Genomic DNA, 23,697 nt, shown 5'->3' with positions numbered 1-23,697 from the left:
TTTGGGGATAAGCCAGAGAAAATATCTGATTATTTATTTTATATTTTTAATATGCCTTTTATTCACCTGACCTTTGACAAATAATTTGCTGTCAATTTGAAAATCTAGAAGATAGTATTTTTTGAAAGTACACATTTCCACTCTAAAATATGTTACAATGATTAGAATTAAACAAATATTAGTTCAACTGCTGTCTATTTTTTAATGTTTACAATTAGAGCTACATATTTTAATAACTAAAACTTATGGGGACAAATATCATCAGTACTAAGACTAGCAACAAGAGAGCTCAGAGAACATTCCTACAATGCAAACATCAGCAGACAACCCTGTGCTCCAAAGACAAAAATCAGCAGAGGCTTCCCCAGGCAGAGTTCACAATTCTTTACCTATTGCCTGTCTCACCACCTCAAAAACAACCATCAACACTTCGACCCAATTACACAGTACAAGCACTCTCATGACACAGTCAAGTTGTCATACCGCTGCGTTCTATCTTTGTGGTTTGTGAATTGGCTAAAATAATAACTGATTTAGTTTGCTAATCCCAACTTAGAGCATCTAACATATGGTAAATGCTCAATACATTTCTTATCCTTTCCTCCTTACCCCAACCGTTTGCCACAATTGGTAACACTGGGGAAGATAAAGGTCAATTCTGACGCCAATGATAACATGTCTCTTCCTGAGGCCAAGGATAACATGTCTCTGTGGCGCAGCTGTCTTCTAGGCTCCTCCTTCTCCCAAGCTCAAAGCAGAAGTGCTCATACTCAGTTCCAACTGCGCCCCACAACCACCAACGTTTAGTATTTATAATCATCTCATCAAAATATCATACAAACATAGGTCAAATATAACAAGGACTGAAATAAATCCCTCCTGAAAATTATTCCTTACGATGAACACTTTGTCTAACAAATCCATTTGGCAGCTTCCAGGACAAAGTGCTCACAGGCGCTTCTCTAGCCACACACTACAGCAATGCCCAAACCGTACATGACGCTTCAATGCCCAGAAAAGAAGATGAAACAGGGAGGGGAAAAAAAATCAAATGTTGATACACAGGAAAATAACAAAACGCATGTGCTAGACTGTGCGCAGGACGAGGGCTGTTGTTCTGTGTGGACTGGATACGCGAGACCTTACAACTGGGATATTTCACCAAGGCCCAGAGGACCTGTGCTCGCTTTGCTTCACTAGAGGGGGCAGTATGGAGGAAGCAGAAAAGGGGGAGGGAGGGGTGATAAAAAAAAAAGGCAGAGTCACAGGATCCTTCTAAGTCTTAAGAAAAACTTACATAATCTGTTCAAAGTCCCACTTTTTCATAAAATTTGCAAAACTGTGGCATTTTAACCACGATATATTAAATCACTACCATATTACATTCTGATTTATATGGTCACATTTCACTTTTTTGAACAACACAGACATTTTGGGACCCAGCTTACTGCTGGTTAAGTTCAGTATATATTTTCTTTGGGTTTATCAAAATCATTCATTCATTCATTTTCCAGGTGCTTCTAGGTACAGACAACTGATTGCTGCAGGCCCATTGAAAGTGTGTTTTCCATCAGTACTCTACTACTCGCTGTTCCAACTCACCCGGTCTTATAACATGGAAAATGCTCAGAAGCAGTTCTAACACATAGGCATGCCCTAGGATGCCATGTCCTGAAGAGGGGCAGCCAAGGTCTTCCCAACAGCATACACTGAGAGAGGTAAGGAGAGGACCAGGCGCCACTCTAGACCTAGCTTAGACACAAGTTCTCTCTTCCAAAAAAAAAAAATGGGGTGAATACAACCACAATTACAATAAATGCATCGACATCAAAACGTTCTCAAGTCTTTGCTCCTGATGGGGACTGTATAACCGAGTATATTCAGAATGTCTGTCTTTGAAAGCTGTCTACAATTTGAAATAGAGTCAGCCTGCACATTCACTTACAATTTAACTATTCCAACAACTTATAATTTTGAAGATGTATTTGACCAATAGTGCAAAAGGAAAGACCAAATTTAATTTTATTTATTTTTCCTAGTCAGGAAATAAATCACATTTTAAAATCATCATAGGAAGAACTGAAAATGTATAAACAACGACAATGAAAAGGTGTGGTTCATGCCACGAACCACAGCATCTGGATGCCTAAGGCAAAAGGATTAAGGACTCAGGGTCAGCTTGGAAAACAGTAGCCTTCAGGCCAGCATTGACTACACACTGTAAGCCCCTACTGGAGATGGGGAGAGAAAGAAGAAATACACTGACTAGTATGCTAGGTGATGATTTTACTAGGGTTTTCAGATTTTATTCTCTTTAATATGTATCTCTTTTAAATTCGAAAACCGTCATTCGAAGTGAATACTGAAATAGATTAAGGAACATGTTATGGACACAAACGTAGGTAGAACAATGAAATTGAGACAAGGATATGAAACACAACTGGGATTCAGTTAAGAAGAAAAAGTGTGAAAATGCTGAAGAACAAATAAGAAAACACAGAGAAGAAAATATGGTTTGAATACAGACACCAAGGAAAAGCAGTTTTTAACTAAAAAGCAAACTAAGTCCTGATTTCAAAACAAAACACCAACATGCTTGCCAGGATAAGTTCTTCAAAAGAAAACCTTAAAAACTGAAGGAGAAAGAGATTACCTTCAAAAGTATAGCCAGACTGACAACAGACTCCAAAAGGTGTCTGCACAGAACAAAAATGGGATGATTGTTTTTTAGGTCACGGCCAGCTTAGAATTCTTTATCTAGGAATATTACTGTTGATTTAGCAAATACTCATCAAATTCTATTCAAGTCAGAATAGACCTAGGTGGTTATAGTATGAGACATAAAATAGGAAATGCCCCTGATCGGACAGAGCTTAGAGTGTAGAATTCTTTGTTCAAAAAGAATAAAGACAAAAATTAATCCTCTAATTGCTCTCTGCTCTCCTGGTGTCCTGGAATTTCTTTTTCACTGCAATTAGAAGAGATCAGAACACTGAAGTTCTGCGGTAGATGCTTTAATAACTTAGCCAACTGCAGGCCCCAGGCTTTGTTGATGAGTGACACCTCTCACATCACATGGACCTTGCAGGTCTCCCTGTACGTGCGCAGATATGGGTGGAATGACACAAAAGGATTAGGAGCCCCCTCCCACACAGCAGTCTGGTGCTCCTCTCACTGCAGCTCCCATGGCGCGCACAGTTTACATTTCAGTCTTCTGCATCCATTACTATTCCACGGGGACTCCTTCACTAGACCGTAGACTCCATGAACATGAGAGGTAGCGGCATCCAGCACAGGTAGCTAAGATACAGCAGCATGGTGCTGAGCTGCTTCATCGCTGAAACGAACTTCTACACGTGACGGACACTTTTCATTGTTAGCACGACTGGATTGGGAGCCATTTAGGAGATGTATCTCTGAGTGTGTATGCGAAGATGTTTCCAGAGAAATTTACTAAGGGGGGCAGATCTACTTTGTATGTTAGGGACAGAGATTGAATCAAAATTGAAGAATGGAAAAAGCAAGCTGAACACCAAAACTCCCCTCTCTCTGACTCCTGACAGCGACGCAATGAGACAGAGCAGTTGCCTGGCATTGCTGCCATCATGCCCTTCCCAGTGTAATGGACTGTGTGCCCGCATTCCTTCCTGAAGTGGCCTTTGCAGGTATTAGCAAGAAAGAAAACACAAATGCATCTTATACAACTCAGGAGCTTATCTTTACCTACTCTCAGTGAAACTACCTAATACCAACTATTAACTATGAAAAATGATAGTGAAGGGTGAACTGGTGACATGGTAGCAGCATCTGGATTAGATGTGGACTCCAGTACCAGGCCACATGACAATTTAGACGAGTGTGTTAATACACTTATGTTTGAAGATTAGTAGCATTAATATTACTGCTTTAATATTAAAGGCTTATCACGACAACTAATCCCTAAATCATTTCTCCCAGAAAAACAATAACACAAGCAAAATAAAAAAAAAATTAAATAAGAGGTGAGAGAGCTGGATATAGAGGTACCAACATGTAACCCATCTAAAAGTTCTAACGTTAGAAAAGAAGACCTCCAAGGGTACAGGGCAGTGAGGTGGTTCCCTTCTCAAATCAGTGAAGGTCACAATGACAGAAAGAAATCAAAGGACAGCAAGCTCCCACGCCATTCAGCATGAGCCTCTGAAACACACAGCCAACAGCCTCAAGAGTCACAGTTTTCCTTCTTCCATTAGTAATAATAATAATAAATTTAAAAACAGCTTTACTTACCAAGTTGGCCATATAAATTGTGAGCAGCCCTCTCCTGTAAATAATTTTTAAAAAAGAAAAATTAAGCTTTGATCTGATTTTATAATCACTTTATCGTTATAAAAAAATCTATTAGGAAGAATTACCAGGAGTCTACAAACATACTAATATATTAGAAAATAAGCAGATTGTGTTGAGCTATTCCTTTAATGTGTGGAGTTGAACCTACATTGACTCTCTTCGTCATTCTAGTAGTATAATAAATAATAAAATTCTACTTGTCATTAAATATTTAAAGTAATATTAATTTGTTGCTATTAGAAAACCCAGTAAAATCTGTCTCTATGTTGTTTTCATTTTTGAGATGGAATCTCACTATATTGGCCAGACTGATCTCAAATGTCTGGATTTAAGCAACCCTGCAGAGTAGCAAATACTTTGAACAGGATTGCGCCAGAGACATGGTTCTCAAGCTTCAGGTCATGACGCCTTTTGGGGGGGAGGGGGTCACATGACTTTCACACAGGAGTCACAGACCTCCTGCATATCAGATATTTACATTATAATTCACAATAATAGCAAAATCACAGTTATGAAGAAGCAAAAAAATAACTGTATTAAAGGGTCGCAGTCTTAGGAAAGTTGAGAAATACTGGGCTAGCGGATCCAAATTTCAGTAAGAAGAATTCTTAAGAATTTACCTTGCCAAAAGTCAAGGCCAGAGAGAACAATTCTGCCTAAAGGCAACATTATTAAAACATCAGATTATCTTTTTATTTGGCACACAGGCAATTTTCAATTTGTACATAAGCAATTAAAATCCATTTGTAACTGATTACAAACTCTACTACATCACCTGGATATTTATCATATTACTAAGTAAGCAGTCATGAGCAAAGGAACTTTCTATTGCCAAAGACGAAAATTCTCTAAATACAGCATCAGAAAAAGAAGTATTTTTACCAGACATACTTAATGGGACTGCAGGTAGAATCTCAAAAATAATCACAGCTTTTAAATCACTTATTTAACACTTAGTGCATTTGAGAAACAAAGAAACACGTTATATTCTCTAAGGGAAAGGTGATACACTTAATAAAGGAGTTCGGGGCAGAGAGCAAACAGTAAACCAAAAATTCAAAACCTCGCTCAGACATGAATGACAGGAACAATCAGGACCCACAGAAGAAGAAGTTCATTAATAAAACAAGTTGCTAGTCTCCAGGCACCCACGTGTAAATATCATGCCATATCTACATATCAATATTTATGTACACAACTGTACATAATTCCTCCCTCAAGTACCTATGCAAAGACCAGATAGTCAGCCAATAGTCAATAGTCAGCCAATAGTCAGTCAACTCCCACTCACCCTCCTCATGTCTTCCTTTTTATGAGACAGAGAGTCTCTCTCTCTCTCTCTCTCTCTCTTTCTCTCTCTCTCTCTCTCTCTCTCTCCTCTGAAGGGGAGAAATCTCTTAAGCTAGCACACAGAATTTTTGCAGGTATACTAAACCACTGGCACATCAAGTAACCCTGCAAGCACAACATCAACACACCTACAGTAAAAAAGAAAATTCTATCTTTGTAACACTTTAGCAGATTCAAAATAAATAAATAATAAATTAAAAAAAAAAAAGTACCAAACATCCCGCCCCAATCCTCAGCAGCGGTACTGTCGGTACTACCACCACTTCTCAATGAAGAATTAGTGGTGTTTCATTATGAAACTTTACTGCATAATGCTTTGGAGCCAATCCTGAGATTCTGAATGATATTGGATAATGCATTCCCTAACTGAGGTTTCTGGAGAGCCTAGCAGAAACAATCTCAGTTCTACATGCATACATATCTTATTAAATATATATATAAAAGCACATCTGCAGCCTAAAAGTAAAAGAAATGGAGATAAAGCAGAAACAAAGGGACAGTTCCCAAGTGGTGTGTGACAATGGTCTGAATCCTGTCAATTATATTTTTAAATAAATGCTGATTGGCCAGTAGCTAGGCAGGAAGTAGAGGCAGGGCGACGAGAACAGTAGAATTCTGGGAAGAGGAAAGCTTGTGACCCCACCACAGAAGAAGCAAGATGTGACTGTCTCACTGAATAGGTACTGAGCCACGTGGCTAACATAGACAAGAATAATGGGCTAATATAAGTTATAAGAGTTGGCCAGGCGATGGTGGCACAAGCCTTTAATCCCAGCACTTGGGAGGCAGAGGCAGGCAGATCTCTGTGAGTTCGAGATCAGCCTGGTCTACAGAGCTAGTTCCAGGACAGGCTCCAGAGCCACAGAGAAACCCTGTCTCGAAAAAACCAAAAAAAAAAAAAAAAAAGAGTTAATAAGAAGCCTGAGATGCTGGGCCCATCAGTTTATAACTAATGTAGACCTCTGTGTGATTTCTTTGGGACTTAACAATTGCGGGAACCGGGCAGGACAGAAAACTCAGCCAACACCCAAGCAAGGAAAGTTTTGGCTGTACTTCCCCTATAAGGCAGAGGAAGGAGCAAGACAAGCTGTCAGTCTAAAGAAGAGTGCAGGCTCCCATTCTGCCACAGAATTCACTAAGCAGCAGGAGCACATCAGTTGTGGAAACAAGGAGGTAACGATCCTACAGACCAAACTCTTTGATTTGCATATTACATCCTTCTTTTCATCTTTGTCCTGTCTGTTTAGATGTTTCTTTTTTTTTTTTTTTTTTTCATTTATTGAGAAGTTAGTGTATGTTAAGGAATTGTTTCTTTTTTTTTTTTAATTTATTTATTTATTTATTAAGGATTTCTGCCTCCTCCCCGCAACCGCCTCCCATTTCCCTCCCCCTCCCCCAATCAAGTCACCCTCCCTCATCTGCTCTAAGAGCAATAAGGGTTCCCTGACCTGTGGGAAGCCCAAGGACCGCCCACCTCTATCCAGGTCTCCTAAGGTGAGCATCCAAACTGCCTAGGCTCCCCCAAAGCCAGTACGTGCAGTAGGATCAAAAACCTACTGCGATTGTTCTTGAGTTCTCAGTATTCCTCATTGTCCTCTATGTTCAGCTAGTCCGGATTTGTCCCATGCTTTTTCAGACCCAGGCCAGCTGGCCTTGGTGAGTTCCCGATAGAACATCCCCATTGTCTCAGTGAGTGGGTGCACCCCTCGCGGTCCTGAGTTCCTTGCTCGTGCTCCATCTCCTTCTGCTCCTGATTTGGACCTTGAGATTTCTGTCCCGTGCTCCTCTGTCTCTGTCTCCTTTCATCGCCTGATGAAGGTTAATATTCATGAGGATGCCTATGTGTTTAGATGTTTCTTAACTACTGTAGTATAGTGCTTGATAACTCAACCTCAAAGAGTGCTTAAAATGAAAGTGATTTCCATTTAATCCATCTTTAAGCACACTGTGGTTTTTAACTTATCCAAAGGAAAACTAAATATCAAAGCAAATTCTGAAGAAAGAAAGAAAGAAAGAAAGAAAGAAAGAAAGAAAGAAAGAAAGAAAGAAAGAAAGAAAGAAAGAAAGAAAAAAAAGTCTATCAGAACAACTTCTTTCTGGACCACAAGGCATTTCCTAGAGTCACAGAAAAGGCCCCTTCTTAACAGCCCTCCCAGGGTAAGCTAGATGTTAGCAGGCTTCCAACTGAGCTAAGAGGGCCCCGTTCTTTGTGGCATGAGTTTTTAAAGCAGCCCTGGAAACAACTTCAAAGCTCTCTCAGAAGCTCACAGTGGTGTGATTAGGACTCAACTAGGCACCCTCTCTTACTAGGTATAAGAAACTAATTGGCAAAGCAGGCTTAACTCTAAGAAGGCTGGGTGAACTGACAAGACCTGGGATGGGAGAGTGAGATGGAGAAGAGGCAGGGAGAAGAGAGAAGGGAGGAAGATAATGCGAGCACACATTTGCAGGTATCTACTGTGCACACAGAAAACGCAGAGAAGAGACCCACATCACAACTGCAAAACTGATGACCCGGACGAGCACCAGTGCGTGAATCACAACGTTTTCACTGTCAAAGCTCACAAACAGTACTGTTTCAAAACAAGGCACCAAGTGCTATTTCTGCACAATCTATTTCTCTATTTCTGTACAATCTTTTCCTTTATTTCTTCTATAGTTGCTGAAAATAAGACTGAGCTGCCCTTTGCTTCCTAGCATTCAAGCCCAGACAACCTCTTTCCCGGGCTTTTCTATGTCAGTGTCCACAGAAACTTCCAACTTCATCTCACCACCACCTTTCCCCTAAATCAAATCGTATTTCTGGCTGCCACCTGACTGCTTCTACCCTCACATTGTTAATTTCTCTGTGAACTGAAGCCTACAATTCTATCTTTCTCCTAGAATAACAACAACAATAACATGTTTCATTTAGTACTAAAAACAATGACTTGAAGTATAACTTCACTTTTATAAATTTTTATAAGCAACTGAGGCTCTTGCTATATAATATAACCTTAATATAAACTGATAACAAGTAAAATACACTTTTCTAGGGAAAAACTGATGACTGCATTAACTCTTACAAAATTCTAGGTAAGCACTGAAACAATTTCTTTAAAATAAAACTCAAAAAAAGGCAACCTATAGAGAAATAAAATATATTTACTTTCTAAATTTTAAAGTTGTATACACACACACTCACTCACACACACACACACACACACAAAAGCAATAACAACTGCTTTTAAAATGTCCCTAGGCTTGGGAGACTAAAGGACTAAAACGTGGTGGGGGAACAAAGCTCAGTGGTGGACACAGACAAGGCCCTAGGTCAGTTCCTAGATGGCAGAAACAGAGGACCTTGGAAATTTGAAGAGAACCAACCAGGCACAGCTGCTGCGCGTGCATACACAGCTCTCAACACCAACCCTACAGAACTATTTCCCAGTATAACAAACCTTATCACCTAATAAACAATGGGGAAAAAAAATCAACGGATTTCACACAGTTTAATTACGTAAAAAAAAAAAATCACATCACATATAAGACTGATTTTTCTTCTTCAGCCATATGGTAATATAGGAGCAGTAAGCGCCCATTAAGGAAAAACTGTTATCTTCAGATGAAAAGAATAAAAGCTCTGGTGAGGCTGGAGACCTAGCCTTGTGGAGGGCAAGTCAATGACCTAGGTAAGAGGCCACCCCTCAGGAAGGCAGAAGCATCCCTAGGAAAGTGGTTTCACTTGAAGCTAAACACAAGAATTCCATTTTTAATGAGCTAAATGTATTGTCCTTCCCAGAATTCCCTCCCCAGAACGCAGTCTCTACAAATAAATGGCCAAGAGGTTCTGTGGGGTCAGTCCATCTTACAGGTACAATTGCCCCTTCTTCTCATTAGTCTTCCTTCGGGTGCTGGCCAGTGCAGAAGTATGTTTTCTCTGATACTTTGGGCTTCTTCACTCTTTCTCCAATGTTCAGCTTCCTTCCATATGTGGCTGCAGTCTGCTATATGGCTCCATATCCACTTAAACTAAACCGAGTGGTCTTCTCAATTCTTCTCCATCTCCCTCCTAGGAGCTGCCGAGATTTACAGCTTGCTTAACCTGAAATTTTTCTTTTAAACTCAATAAAATTTTCCTCAAACTTCCTTCTCAGTCTGTCCTTAAATCCTTTCATTAATGAGTAAAGGGGAAAGAACCCTGTTGCCATATAGGACTCCAGTGAGATTCTCAAAAATTCCGGTAGCAACAGTAGTTAAAAAGAAGATAAAGTATTGGTTGCTTTTAAAGCAACAAGCAACAACAAACCACTTCAACTAATATTTGAAGTAGACCATACACAATAACACTGGAAATCTCATATGACTAACTAGTGACCAAGACTGAAACAAATGCAAAAAGCCCTCTTAAATATATATGCAAAAGCTTTTTTAAAAATCACCCATGAAAAGTGAGCATAAAAAGACCACTATGGTACCAATGCCAGCGTAGCACACTCTTCATGTCCTCATATGCTACCCTGCTTCCGTCCTTAACATCTGGATTACGGTATCACTGTGTCAACTCCCGTTATTGCTGTAGAAGATGAACGATTAGAACTTACATATCCCATAATCAGCTTCTAAACTGAACCTACAAAGGTTTCTGCATTTTGTGAGGTAGTGAAGTATTAACATTGAGAAGCTGAAAAGTTAGAGACCTAGATGACAGAAATATAATAAAGAAAATGAAATCAAAGTCTTATAGTGGTCTAATAATACAAAGGAAGAAAAAACACAAAAAAATAATAATAATCAAATAGCAGATCTAACCTACTCCATCAAAAAATAAACCAAATGTTAAGGAACTAAGTAATCTAATTAAAAGAAGGGTCTCTCTGATCCTTAAGCAGTCTTGTATGCATAGGGTCCTGCAGGATGGATGGCAACTGAGGGGGCTTCTTTTTTAAAAAACTATTCGATATAGTGTAACCCATGACAAACAATGAAGAATTAGGAAGGCAATGTCAAGTTAAATATCCTCACATTTATAAAATTAATATTTATTACAGAAGTAAAATATCATTTCTGCATTGCATTTTGCTGACACTTTTTGTAATTTTTCTCTCTTCATACATTAGATACTGTGTTTTAAAGAATGTCATTTATTTTTAATTGATGTTTCTTAATAAAACTCCATGAGTTGACCATGAAAAAAAAAGTCAAGAACTAACAGAATAAATACTGTTCAAAAATGCTTCTGTAAAGCAAAGGACACTGTCACCAAGACAAAAAGGCAACCTACTGACTGGGAGAAGATCTTCACCAACCCCACAACAGACAAAGGTCTGATCTCCAAAATATATAGAGAACTCAGGAAACTAGACTTTAAAATGCTAATTAACCCAATTAAAAAATGGGGCACTGATCTGAACAGAGAATTCTCAGCAGAGGAAGTTCAAATGGCCAAAAGACACCTAAGGTCATGCTCAACCTCCTTAGCGATCAGGGAAATGCAAATCAAAACAACTTTGAGATACCATCTTACACCTGTAAGAATGGCTAAAATAAAAAACTCCAATGATAGCCTTTGCTGGAGAGGCTGTGGAGGACGGGGTACCCTCATCCATTGCTGGTGGGAATGCAATCTTGTGCAACCACTTTGGAAATCAATGTTTCGGTTTCTCAGGAAATTTGGGATCAACCTACCCCTGGACCCAGCAATACCACTCCTGGGAATATACCCAAGAGATGCCCTATCATATGACAAGAGCATTTGTTCAACGATGTTCATAGCCGCATTATTTGTAATAGCCAGAACCTGGAAACAACCTAGATGCCCTTCAATGGAAGAATGGATGAAGAAAGTGTGGAATATCTACACATTAGAGTACTATGCTGCGGTAAAAAACAATGACTTCTCGAATTTTGCATGCAAATGGATGGAAATAGAAAACACTATCCTGAGTGAGGTAACCCAGACCCAAAAAGATGAAAATGGGATGTACTCACTCATAATTGGTTTCTAGCCATAAATAAGGGACACGGAGCCTATAATTGGTGATCCTAAAGAAGCTAAGTAAGAAGGTGAACCAAAGGAAAAACATATAGCTATCCTCTTGGCTATGGGAAGTAGACAAAACTGCCGGAGAGAAAATTGAGATCTTGCGGGTGGGGTGGGATGGGGGTAAGGGGAGATGGGGAGAGAAAAGGGAGAAGGGGAGGAAGGGGGGAACTTGGAGAAAAAGGAGGATTGGGATAAAGGAAGGTTGGATAGGGGAGCACGGAAGCACAATTCTTAGTTAAGGGAGCCACCTTAGGGTTGGCAAGAGATTTGAACCTAGAATGGCTCCCAGGTGCCCAAGCCGAGGTCCCCAGTTAATTCCTTGGGCAGCTGGGGATAGGCAACCTGAAATGACCCTATCCTATAGCCATACTGACGAATATCTTGCATATCATCATAGAACCTTCATCTGGTGAAGGATGGAGATAGAGACAGAGACCCACACTGGAGCACTGGACTGAGCTCCCAAGGTCCCAATGAGGAGCAGAAGGAGGGAGAACAAGAGCAAAGAAGTCGGGACCACGAGGGGTGCACCCACCCACTGAGACAGCGGAGCTGATGTATTGGGAGCTCACCAAGGCCAGTTGGACTGTGACTGAAAAAGCATGGGATAAAAACTGGACTCTCTGAACATGGCGAACAATGAGAGCTGATGAGACGCCAAGGACAATGGCAAGGGGTTTTGATCCTACGTAATGTGCTGGCTTTGTGGGAGCTTACCCAGTTTGGATGTTCACCTTCCTAGATATGGACGGAGGGGGGAGGACCTAGGACTTACCACAGGGCAGGGAACCCTGACAGCTCTTTGGACTCGAAAGGGAGGGGGAAAGGAGTGGGGGGAGGGGGAGAAGGGTGGGAGGAGGGGGAGAAGGGTGGGAGGAGGGGAAGAAGGGTGGGAGGAGGGGGAGGGAAATGGGAGGCTGGGAGGAGGTGGAAACTTGTTTTTCTCATTTTCTTAATTAAAAAAAGATAAAAAAAATTCAACTACTAAATGCTATCTGGAAAACAAAACTTTAACACAAAAATACAGATTCTCAAAATTAAATTTAAAAACATAGACCATACATACAGTTTCGGGGGCAGCATAGACCACACATACAGTATTCAAGGGCGGCATAGACCATACATACAGTATTCAAGGGCGGCATAGACCATACATACAGTATTCGAGGGCGGCATAGACCATACATACAGTATTCAAGGGCGGCATAGACCATACATACAGTATTCAAGGGCGGCATAGACCATACATACAGTATTCAAGGGCGGCATAGACCATACATACAGTATTCAAGGGCGGCATAGACCATACATACAGTATTCAAGGGCGGCATAGACCATACATACAGTATTCAAGGGCGGCATAGACCATACATACAGTATTCAAGGGCGGCATAGACCACACATACAGTATTCAAGGGCGGCATAGACCACACATACAGTATTCAAGGGCAGCATAGACCATACATACAGTTTTGGAGGCAGCATAGACCATACATACGGTATTCAAGGGCGGCATAGACCATACATACAGTATTCAAGGGCAGCATAGACCATACATACAGTTTTGGAGGCAGCATAGACCATACATACGGTATTCAAGGGCAGCATAGACCATACATACAGTTTTGGAGGCAGCATAGACCATACATACGGTATTCAAGGGCGGCATAGACCATACATACAGTATTCGAGGGCGGCATAGACCATACATACAGTATTCAAGGGCAGCATAGACCATACATACAGTTTTGGAGGCAGCATAGACCATAAATACAGTATTCAAGGGCGGCATAGACCATACATACAGTTTTGGAGGCAGCATAGACCATACATACGGTATTCAAGGGCGGCATAGGCCATACATACAGTATTCAAGGGCAGCATAGACCATACATACAGTTTTGGAGGCAGCATAGACCATACATACGGTATTCAAGGGCAGCATAGACCATACATACAGTTTTGGAGGCAGCATAGACCATACATACGGTATTCAAGGGTGGCATAGACCATACATACAGTATTCAAGGGCGGCATAGACCATACATACAGTATTCAAAGGCAGCATAGACCATACATACAGTATTCAAAGGCAGCATAGACCATACATACAGTATTCAAAGGCAGCATAGACCATACATACAGTATTCAAGGGCGGCATAGACCATACATACAGTATTCAAGGGCAGCATAGACCATACATACAGTATTCAAGGGCGGCATAGACCATACCTACAATATTCAAGGGCGGCATAGACCATACATACAGTATTCAAGGGCGGCATAGACCATACATACAGTATTTGAGGGCGGCATAGACCATACATACAGTATTCAAGGGCGGCATAGACCATACATACAGTATTCAAGGGCAGCATAGACCATACATACAGTATTCAAGGGCAGCATAGACCATACATACGGTATTCGAGGACGGCATAGACCATACATACAGTATTCAAGGGCAGCATAGACCATACATACGGTATTTGAGGGCGGCAGCAGCTATGTTAGCATGACTGGAAATGCTATGCCAACTCTGTATAGCTAGGAAAGAAAGACACTTTGCAACAAGAAAACTAGCTGTGCTGCAGGAAACTCTTGACACTGACAATACCACGCCTGAGAAAAGCATGCCAAGAGGTGATACGGATCAACCGCTGGAGAAACTCATCTAGAGACAGAGTAGACAATCTCCAGCCACAGCTGGAGGTCTTACATTTTTCTCAGCAAATGATAAACTTAGACCAATGAATTCGACCAGAAATGGTTCATAGGTTTTCAACAAAGACTAGCTGTCCCAGGTAGATACTTGGCACTACCCAGAGACTGACCCAAAGGTGAGGAAGAAGAAAGTGACAACAGATGTATGGGCTAATGTGCAGGACCATCTTCCCCATGAACTGCTCTTCTATATGAAAACCTGTCAATATCGCCAAGAAATTCAGCTACAGACAACATTATCTACACCCCTGACCGCATTCATAGGTTAAAAAAACCCACTCTAAACAAGCCAAAGAAAAGCCACATGAACATATTAATTGATATAGAAAAGCCATGCAGCAAAATTATCTATTCACGATAAAGGTCCACAGTATATCGGACTAAGTGTGAACTTTATAAAGCTGATGATGCACAGATGACAGCTCACGCGTCACAGCTGATTGTAAAGGACAGTGCCATCTGCTAGCGTCAGGACCAGGGCTAAGAGACTGTACACGGTAAGACAAGAAGGATGACATGAAATGCAAACTGGACGAGAAATAAAGCTTGCCTGTCATCTCCTGCAGACATTTCCAAGGGTTGTACCAGTGACTCCCAGAACACATGAGTCATGATCAGGTCCAAGGTCCATGTCATTTAAATGCAGTAGCAATAAGCATGCAAAGGATGAGATGCAAAACATTATATTCTTGTACTTCTGGTCACACACAGAAATGAACTCAAAATAGACAAAAGCTATAAATAAAGCTCTTAAAGAAAACAGGAGCAAATCTTTGGGTGGTAAGTGTTTCTTAAATATGACACCAAAAGCACAATCAATAAAAGTTTACTAAAAAAGAGACTGCCGTGGTCGGTACATCTATACTTCAAGCACTCAGGAAACTGAGGAAAGACAATCACAAGTTCAAGACCAGCCTGGTATTCATAGTGAGTTCAAAGTCAGCCTTGACTGTACAGGGACATGCTGTCAAAAAAAACCAATAAAACAAAAAATAAAAATAAAAAAGGATGAATTGGCCTTAATCAAAATATTGTTATGTTCTGAAAGATATGACCAAAAAAGTAGTGAAACAATACAATTCTAACCGTAAGAGACTTGCATACAAAATATCTAAAAAGAGTTGCAACTCAATAGCTAAAAAGTAATCCAATGACAAAATATTTTTTGTTTTTATTCTTCTCTCAAATTACATCCTGACCATAGTTTTTCCTTCCTCCCCTGCCCCCAGTCTCTCCGTCTCACCTCCTCTCTTTCCCAGACCAACCTCTCATCCACCTCCCCTCAGACAAGAACAGGCCTCCTAGGGATATCAATCAAAGGCACAGTATAGCAAGTTACAATAAGGCAGGGTACATACCATCACATCAAGGCTGGATGAAGCAACCCAGTAGAAGAAAAAGGGTCCCACAAGAGGGCAAAAGGGTTAGTGACCACCCCCTCCCCACTGTCAGGAAGCCCACAAGAACAGCAAGCTACTCAGCCATAATGTATTTGCAGAGGATCTAGGTCAGACCCCTACAGGCTCCCTGATCTCTGTGAGCTCGCATGAGTCCTAGTCAATTGATTCTGTGGGTTGTGTTCTTGTGGAGTCCCCTTTCCCTCTGGCTCCTCAGATCCTTCCTCCCCCTCCTCCACAGGACTCCCTGAGTTCTGCCTAATATTTGGCTGTGGGTCTGCATCTGCTCCCACCAGTTGCTGGATGAAGTCTCTCTGGTCTCTGATGAGGATTCTGCTTGGCTCCAGTTCTGGAATTCTGCATGCAGGAGAAACTATAGGTGGGAGGTTACATTTCTGGGTTGGGGTCTGAACACCTCCACTTCAGGCCTTGTCTGATTACAGAAGATGGCTGGTTCAGACTCAGTGTCCCCACTGCCAGGAATCTTTGCTAAGGTCACTCTCACAGATTTCATGGATTTTCCATTGCACTGGGTTTCCATCTCATCCCAGAAATTCCCCCCAATTCAAGTTGCTTCTCCCAGTATTTTCTCCCTCCCCCCCCCACCTCCCACCCCTCACTCCCACCGCCATCTGATCTCTCCTGTTCCAACCCTATCTGCCCCCAGTCCACTCAAAAAGAATCTATCCCATTTCCCCTTCCCAGAGAGACTCTTCCATCCCCCCGCCCTTAAGTCCTCCTTATTACTTAGCCTCTTGGGGTCTGTGTTCCATAGCACGATTATCTTTTACTTTACAGCTAATATCCACTTATAAGTGAATACATTCCATGTTTGTCTTTCTTGGTCTGATTACCTCACTCAGGATGATTTTTTCCTATTCCCATCCATTTTGCCTTCAGATTTCCTGACGTCACTGTTTTTAATAGTTAAGTAATAATGCATTTTGTCTTTATCTGTTCTTTGGTTGAGAAACATCTAGGTTGTTTATAGGTTCTGGCTATTATGAAAAAACCTGTTATAAACACAGTTAAGCAAGTGTCCTTGTGGAAGGAGAGAACGTGTATATGCCCAGGAGTGGTACAGCTGGGTCTTGAAGTAGGTGGATTCTCAGTTTTCTGAGAAACCGCCATATTGATCTCCAAAGTAGCTGTACAAGCCTGCACTCCCCAGCAGGACAGAAGGTACGCATCACATGGGATGTACTCACTCATATTTGGTTTCTAGCCATAAACCAAGGACATTGAGCCTATAATTAGTGATCCTAGAGAAGCTAAATAAGGAGAACCCAAAGAAAAACATATAGGCATCCTCTTGAATATTAACCTTCAGCAGGCGATGAAAGGAGACAGAGACAGAGACCCAAATTGGAGCACAGGACTGAAATCTCAAGGTCCAAATCAGGAGCAGAAGGAGAGAGAGCATGAGCAAGGAACTCAGGACCGTGAGGGGTGCACCCACACACTGAGACAATGGGGATGTTCTATCAGGAACTCACCAAGGCCAGCTGGCCTGGGTCTGGAAAAGCCTGGGATAAAATCAGACTCGCTGAACATAGCGGACAGTCAGGACTACTGAGAACTCAAGAACAATGGCAATGGGTTTTTGATCCTACTGCACATACTGGCTTTGTGGGAGCCTAGGCAGTTTGGATGCTCAACTTACTAGACGTGGATGGAGGTGGGGGTTCCTTGGACTTCCCACAGGACAGGGAACCCTGATTGCTTTTCGGGCTGGGGGGGGAGGACTTAATTGGGGGAGGGGGAGGGAAATGGGAGGCGGTGGTGGGGAAGAGACAGAAATCTTTAATAAATAAATAAATTTAAAAAAAAAGAAGGTGTGCATCAAAAGAAGTCTGGTATCACTAGCCATCTGGGAAATGCAAATCCAAGTCACACTGAGACACCACCTCACACTACCCAGAAAACCCTATACTGCTGGAGGGAAGTGAAAACAACAGCTACTTTAACAAACAACCCCCAGTTCCTCAAAAGGTTAAACATGACACCAGCTAAGCCAGCAATTCCACAGCTAGGTTCATTAGGCAGAGAAATGAAAAGATGAAATCCATACAGAAATGTACACAAAACTAAGGCAGCATCACTCACAACTGGAAGCCAAAGGATATGGAACCCGTTGCATGGGTTTTCCAAGGGCAACAAGCAGCGAAGCAGCACTGTACACAAGATCCTGAAATTCAAGCCATCAGCTGAACAAACAGGATCGTGCACCAATGATCGCATGCTGTGGAACAGTCCTCTACACTGTGTGAACATGTCTCGCTGTGATTGGCTTAATTAAAAGCTGAAGAGCCAATAGCAAGGCAGGAGGCATAGCAGCGACTTCTGGCAAAGCAGGGTGTGGGAGAAGAAAGGGAGTCACCAGCCAGACCAGGAATAACTAGGATGGGCATAAGGGAGATGAGGTCACTAGTGCATGGGGGAGCGTGCCTTTAATTCCAGTGCTCAAGTGGCAGAAGCAGAGGCAGGCGGATCTCCATGAGTTCGAGACCATCCTGGTCTGCAGAGTTAGTTCCTAGACAGGCAGGGCTACACTGGGAAACTGTGTCTCAAAAAGAAACAAACAAACAAACAAGTGGGGTGAATTGAAGTTATCAGAGCTACTTAGGAAACAAGCCTAAGCTAAGGCCAAGCGTTCATAATTAATAGTAAGTTTCCATGTCCTTGTTTGTGAGCTGGCAGCCCAAAAAGGAAAGTCCAACTACAACCACATACTGTGTGACCCTACTGACACGAAACCACCAGAGAAGAAAGTATGTAGACATGAAACTGACTGGTGACTGCTAGGCCAGTGAAGAATGGTTAGGAGTGAGCAAAGGGGCTTCACTGGAGGCAAAAATCAGTTCCTGGAATGGACCATGGTGAGGACTAAAGAACTCTACAAAGACACTTGAACCCACGACTCCTTTAAGAGGACAAAAAAAAACTCATACTAAGAACACTACAAGTGTTCTGAAACAGGGTAAGTTAGCTACGCCTTGCTAATGACAAAAGGTGATGAAAGAAATTTCAAAGAATCAAAATAGATGGAGAAATAATACCAAGTCATGGATAGAATAACAACAGAATGAATAAATCATAAACACACACCAGTATATCTCCATAAAGGAACACTAAGCAATAGAAAAGGAATGAACTAGTGATGTAGGAAACATCTTGTTGATCTGTGGATCAACAGCAGGATGCTTAGTTTAAAAAAGAAATGGCCTGTGTTAAAACAGTACACTTCCACGACTCCATTTCTGCAACTCTCCAAGTCCTCAACATGAGGTAAACAAGTGCAGAACAGATTTTCTGGTCCTAGGGGGCGGGCGATCTTTGTGGTGACGAAACCATGTTATGTATAGACAGCAATGGGATTAAACAAGTCAACTCCTGAGGACGAGCTGCTCAGAACCGTACACATGCACAGGAGTGCAGTAAAAACAGGAACACTGAGTTCTACGGGAAGTGTCATCAATGTGCACTTCCCAGTTTCACATTAGGTGCAGCGAGAGGAAGAGAGGGCAGAAGCACCCCGAGCATATCAGCTTTTCTACATTAAAGGATAAATAAAAATGGGGCATACAGTACCTCACTGAAGATAATATGCACAATTAAAGAGCAAACAGGGTAGTGATATCAATAAAAGGCATCAGGGATACCAATAAATATATTAGTTAAAATACAAAGATTTTCAAATTGGTTCACCAAACAAAATGAGAGGCACACAGACTATTTCAGAAATGTTAAGAGATACTAAGAAAAGACAAAAATAATTCTGACTGTGATGTATAAAACAACAAAGAATTCAAACTGCAAGGAATAAAAACGTTTATTGTATGTTTGTTTGCTTGTTTATCTATTTACTTGGCGTGGACTTAACAACATTGCCCTGGCTGACCTGAAACTCACTGTGCAGACCAGGCTGCCCTCAAACTCAGAGTGCTCGCTCCTTGTGCCTCTGCCTCCCCGTGTTGGAAGTACAGGTGTGTGCCACTATGGCAAATCCGAAGACTCTACCTCCAGGTGAAGATAGAATCTAAACAATGTAATTACCAGCACAGAACTTAGAAACACCTTTCAACCCTAATAATAGAGCATGGATTTTTCAAGTTTTCATAAAATGATTTTTTTAAAAACCTGGGCATAAATCAAGCTGCACAGAAAACCTTACTAGGTTACAGACAGGAAACACGACCAACGGCACTCTCCAGCAAGAAAGCAATGAGATAATATTAACAGCATTGACCCTATTAGTATTTAGACTTGCTGCAAAATAATTCCTTACCCAAAAAAAAGTAACACAGACTATGATGGAGGAATTTCCGGAAAAGGACATTAATTAACCTACTATAATCATAATCTACATAATAATTGCAGCGGTGATGAGGATATCGAAGCCTTGAATACTAACAGTAACACAACCTTGAAGACTGAAGAAACGCATCATCAAAGAATAATGCTATCCACAAAAGCAAGCAGTGACTCCTAGTACCTTAAAACCTTGGTGGTTATGAGGGGAAATGGCCTGAGGAAGTTCCAGATAAATGGCCCTAAGGTCCACAACATGCTTCCCCATGCCACATACCTACACACATGCTCTCAGATACAGATGAGGTAAAACTGTGAACTGCTAACTGTTGACCCTGGAGGTTAGGTGCGAACTCATGTCACCAGTTCCTGCTGAAATGGTCAGATAACTACATAAACCTAATCCTACTGAAGTGCTAGCGGCCAATCGTGCCACAGTGACTAGAAGGTACTTATAGAGAAAGGCATGTCATTATCTCCTGAACATGTTTTCAAAAGTAATTCATTTTAAAAAGTAATTCAAGATGCCACGAGCAGAATAACTCTCATTACTTACAGGCAAAAAAAAAACTGTTTACCACACGCACAACATAACTGTGTTGTTCTAATTATTTTTCCATGTATTACCTAGATTATCCGAAAGCATGACAGACTACGATTACGTCCATTTTCAGATAAAGAATGAGCCAGAGGTGACATAGTTAGCGGTAGCACCAGACTATGAATCCTGAGGGCGGCTCTCAAGTCCCCACCTGATCTCTGGGCTGCGCTACCCTGTAAATTCTCAGGATTACAACATCCACGAGGCCTCTGGGTTTAGCAATATGTGCGATGATAAATACTCTTACAAAAGCTTGAGCCCCAATCATCCTCCGACTCAACAACTTACACAACATCTACGGAGGCTATGAATGAGTTCGCATGGAAAATTCTATGTGAATAACAATGAAGCAAAGGGTTCACCAGATTCTTTCAAAGGGCAATGGCTATGAGGGTTAGTCAACCAGCCTTTAGCAGGGACCAGAAAATTCACTGACTTTCTTAGGTATGGCATGGGTGCTATGCAGAGAAGGAAACGGGCTTACACTGGAATTTGCATATGCATGCTTTCATTAGGCTGAACTTTCTATTACTTAATTAAAAAGAAACTGGTATTTCTGTTATCTATTTTCATATTTATATTTCATTATTTTTGTATTGCATATTGATAATGTCCTTATATTTATTTTATAGACAACGAATACAATGTTCACATACAATTTCAGTCAAATAGCTGCATAACAGAAAAAAATATGTTGGAAAAGATTTCTCATCTCTGTGCAATAATAAATAATAAGCAAAAATAAAATCAAAGCCTCTCGGGTAGCTAATGCTATTAAACATGTAGCTATGTAAGAATTACCTGCTTTTCCTTTCAATCAGAATGGCCACATATGAGGCTGGGAGAGCAGCACCAAAGCCTGGAGTCCAGGAGTAGAATTTTCCAAGTAGCTTCCTGAAATTCAAATTCGGGATTTTTGTATGAACTTTCTAGTTGGTCATTTCAGCCCTTACCAACAGAAGCTTCTCCTCCCCACCCACCTTCTGTCCAAGTATTCCACAGTACCCCAAATTCACCATGTTTCAGACCAGACTAGCTGTCTCTCTGCCAGCGCTATGCAGGACTCATAGCAAGTTTGCAGACACTGCCAGTGTTCTTGTTGCTGTTTGGCTTGAATCTGGTTTAGTATCCCATAATGTCCTTTAGCTCACCATGGAACCCAGGAGAGCCTCTGTCTCCAAGCTGACCTCCTGCCTCCTCTCCTGGACTGTGTGGGCCACCCACCTGACTGACAAGTGTTATGTAAGATAGACTGCTTCTACCTTTACAACCCTCATGCTTTCTTACAGAGGTGCCAAAGTATTCTACAATGTTTAGGTTTACGTGGATACCATTTCTTATTTACTAGCACTGTAGAGTACCCAAAATATTACAGAAGATAGCTTAAACTGATTATGTTTACAAAGGGACATTAGAAATGTATCGTTTTGAGAGAGGATCTCACTTCGTAGCTCTGGTTAGCCTGGAACTCACTTATGTAGTCCAGGCTGGCCTTGAACTCTTCAACCACCCGAATGCTAAGATTAAAGCCATGCACTACCATTCCCTGACTTAGTTATGTTTTTCTTTCAAACAGTTATGCTCCTAAGAAAGAGAGAACCAGCCTCTAAATATTAGAAATGACCTAAACAAAATTGATCAGTGGTAAACTAATATATGGTAAGAAGGGGGGGGGAATGTGTGTGTGTGTGTATATACACACACACATACACAGACACATATGGAGAGGTGTGAAGTCAGGCAGAGATAGAAAGACAAGGATCAAGAATCTGAGAAATGATCTTCTTAATTGAAGTCTGGGTTTTTTAAACTGCCATGAACACTTATGAGACATTAAAAACCTTTTGCCTAAAAGCCTACAGGGAGGTTTTCCTTACAGATCTACCAAGCTACTGAGGAAAAGGGACTCAGGAAGACAGCTCCAGGGAGAACACCGACATTCTCTTACTGTTAAGTACATTATGCTTCCCCCGTTTAGCCAGGCAGTCCACAGAAGAGTGTGCTGCCACAGCAGCCTCCAGGGCAGTCACTACCTGGAGATCTAACAAGTCTTGGCACCGCAGAGACCACAGGCCCAAGCTCCTTACACACATGTCCAAGTCAATTTCAAGATGCAATCTGTTCCATAGCATGAAACCTTACTGGTTACTGCCTCCACTATGTGAAGTTTATAAATGCTAGCGCTCCAAGGGAAAAAAGTCTAGAAGAGCATTTGACAATTCTATGCTTAATTCTAACTAAAATAAAACTACCTGAGGCAACACAAAGATGAGGATAACAGGAAGTGGCTTTTAACTTGACAGATAGAAACGCTGGCTTCCAACAGCAATGGGGGGTTGCTAATAACAGCACTCAGTGTGGACCGCAGGAAGCACAGGTATGGAATACAAGTCTGAATCAGGACACTGTCCAGCAGGAGGAGACTCCAGATGGCAGGAGAGACGGCAGTTTATTTACCCTTCAAGGCACAACCATATCTTTTATGGCCCCAGCCTTATAGACAGGGAATTTCTGAATTTCTGGTCTTTCCTGAATTCTGATTCTGATCAGAAATCCTGACCAACAACCTCAGAATTATAGTAGGCTTCAGAAAATGAATGCTATATTGAGGTGCTTTTGCTGCATAATCATGCCAGTAATTTGAAATTTACATCATGAGGCCAAGGCGCTCCTGTTTTGACAAATTTTCTTGGAGGTAGATGTTATTTCACAGACTAAGCTAGAAAGAGAGCAATGTAAATGACAATTATGAAACAGATCTGTCGCAGTAGGTTTGAATGATGAAAGACCCCCAGACTCACACATTCAGGTATCTGGTTCCCAGCTGTACCATTTGGAGTGTTTGGGAAGGGTTCAGAGGGGTGGCCTTATACGAACAGTTGTGTCACAGGGGTGGGGAGGGTTGGGGTGGAAGGGGTGGGGGATGGCTTTGAGGTTTAAAAAGCCCACACCAGGCCTAG

At 41.5% G+C, this 23,697-nt stretch overlaps 1 protein-coding gene across 1 annotated transcript in view; it reads right to left on the bottom strand.

Annotated features, from left to right (window-relative positions):
- The window catches only part of Tmem135 (transmembrane protein 135), a 161,721-nt gene that overhangs the window by 114,662 nt on the left and 23,362 nt on the right, over window positions 1–23,697 (bottom strand). The window contains exons 3-4 of the mRNA XM_075952387.1: window positions 21,539–21,631; window positions 4,270–4,303 (exon numbers count right to left, since the gene is read on the bottom strand). Of these exons, the coding sequence (XP_075808502.1) occupies window positions 4,270–4,303; window positions 21,539–21,631 (127 nt within the window). The remainder of the gene's footprint in view (window positions 1–4,269; window positions 4,304–21,538; window positions 21,632–23,697) is intronic.

This window comes from Microtus pennsylvanicus, chromosome 18, assembly GCF_037038515.1.
Source record: "Microtus pennsylvanicus isolate mMicPen1 chromosome 18, mMicPen1.hap1, whole genome shotgun sequence".
In the NCBI taxonomy this organism is placed as follows: Eukaryota; Metazoa; Chordata; class Mammalia; order Rodentia; family Cricetidae; genus Microtus; species Microtus pennsylvanicus.
Note: the sequence above shows the minus strand (reverse complement) of the source record. Positions and strands in the feature narration are given on the sequence as shown.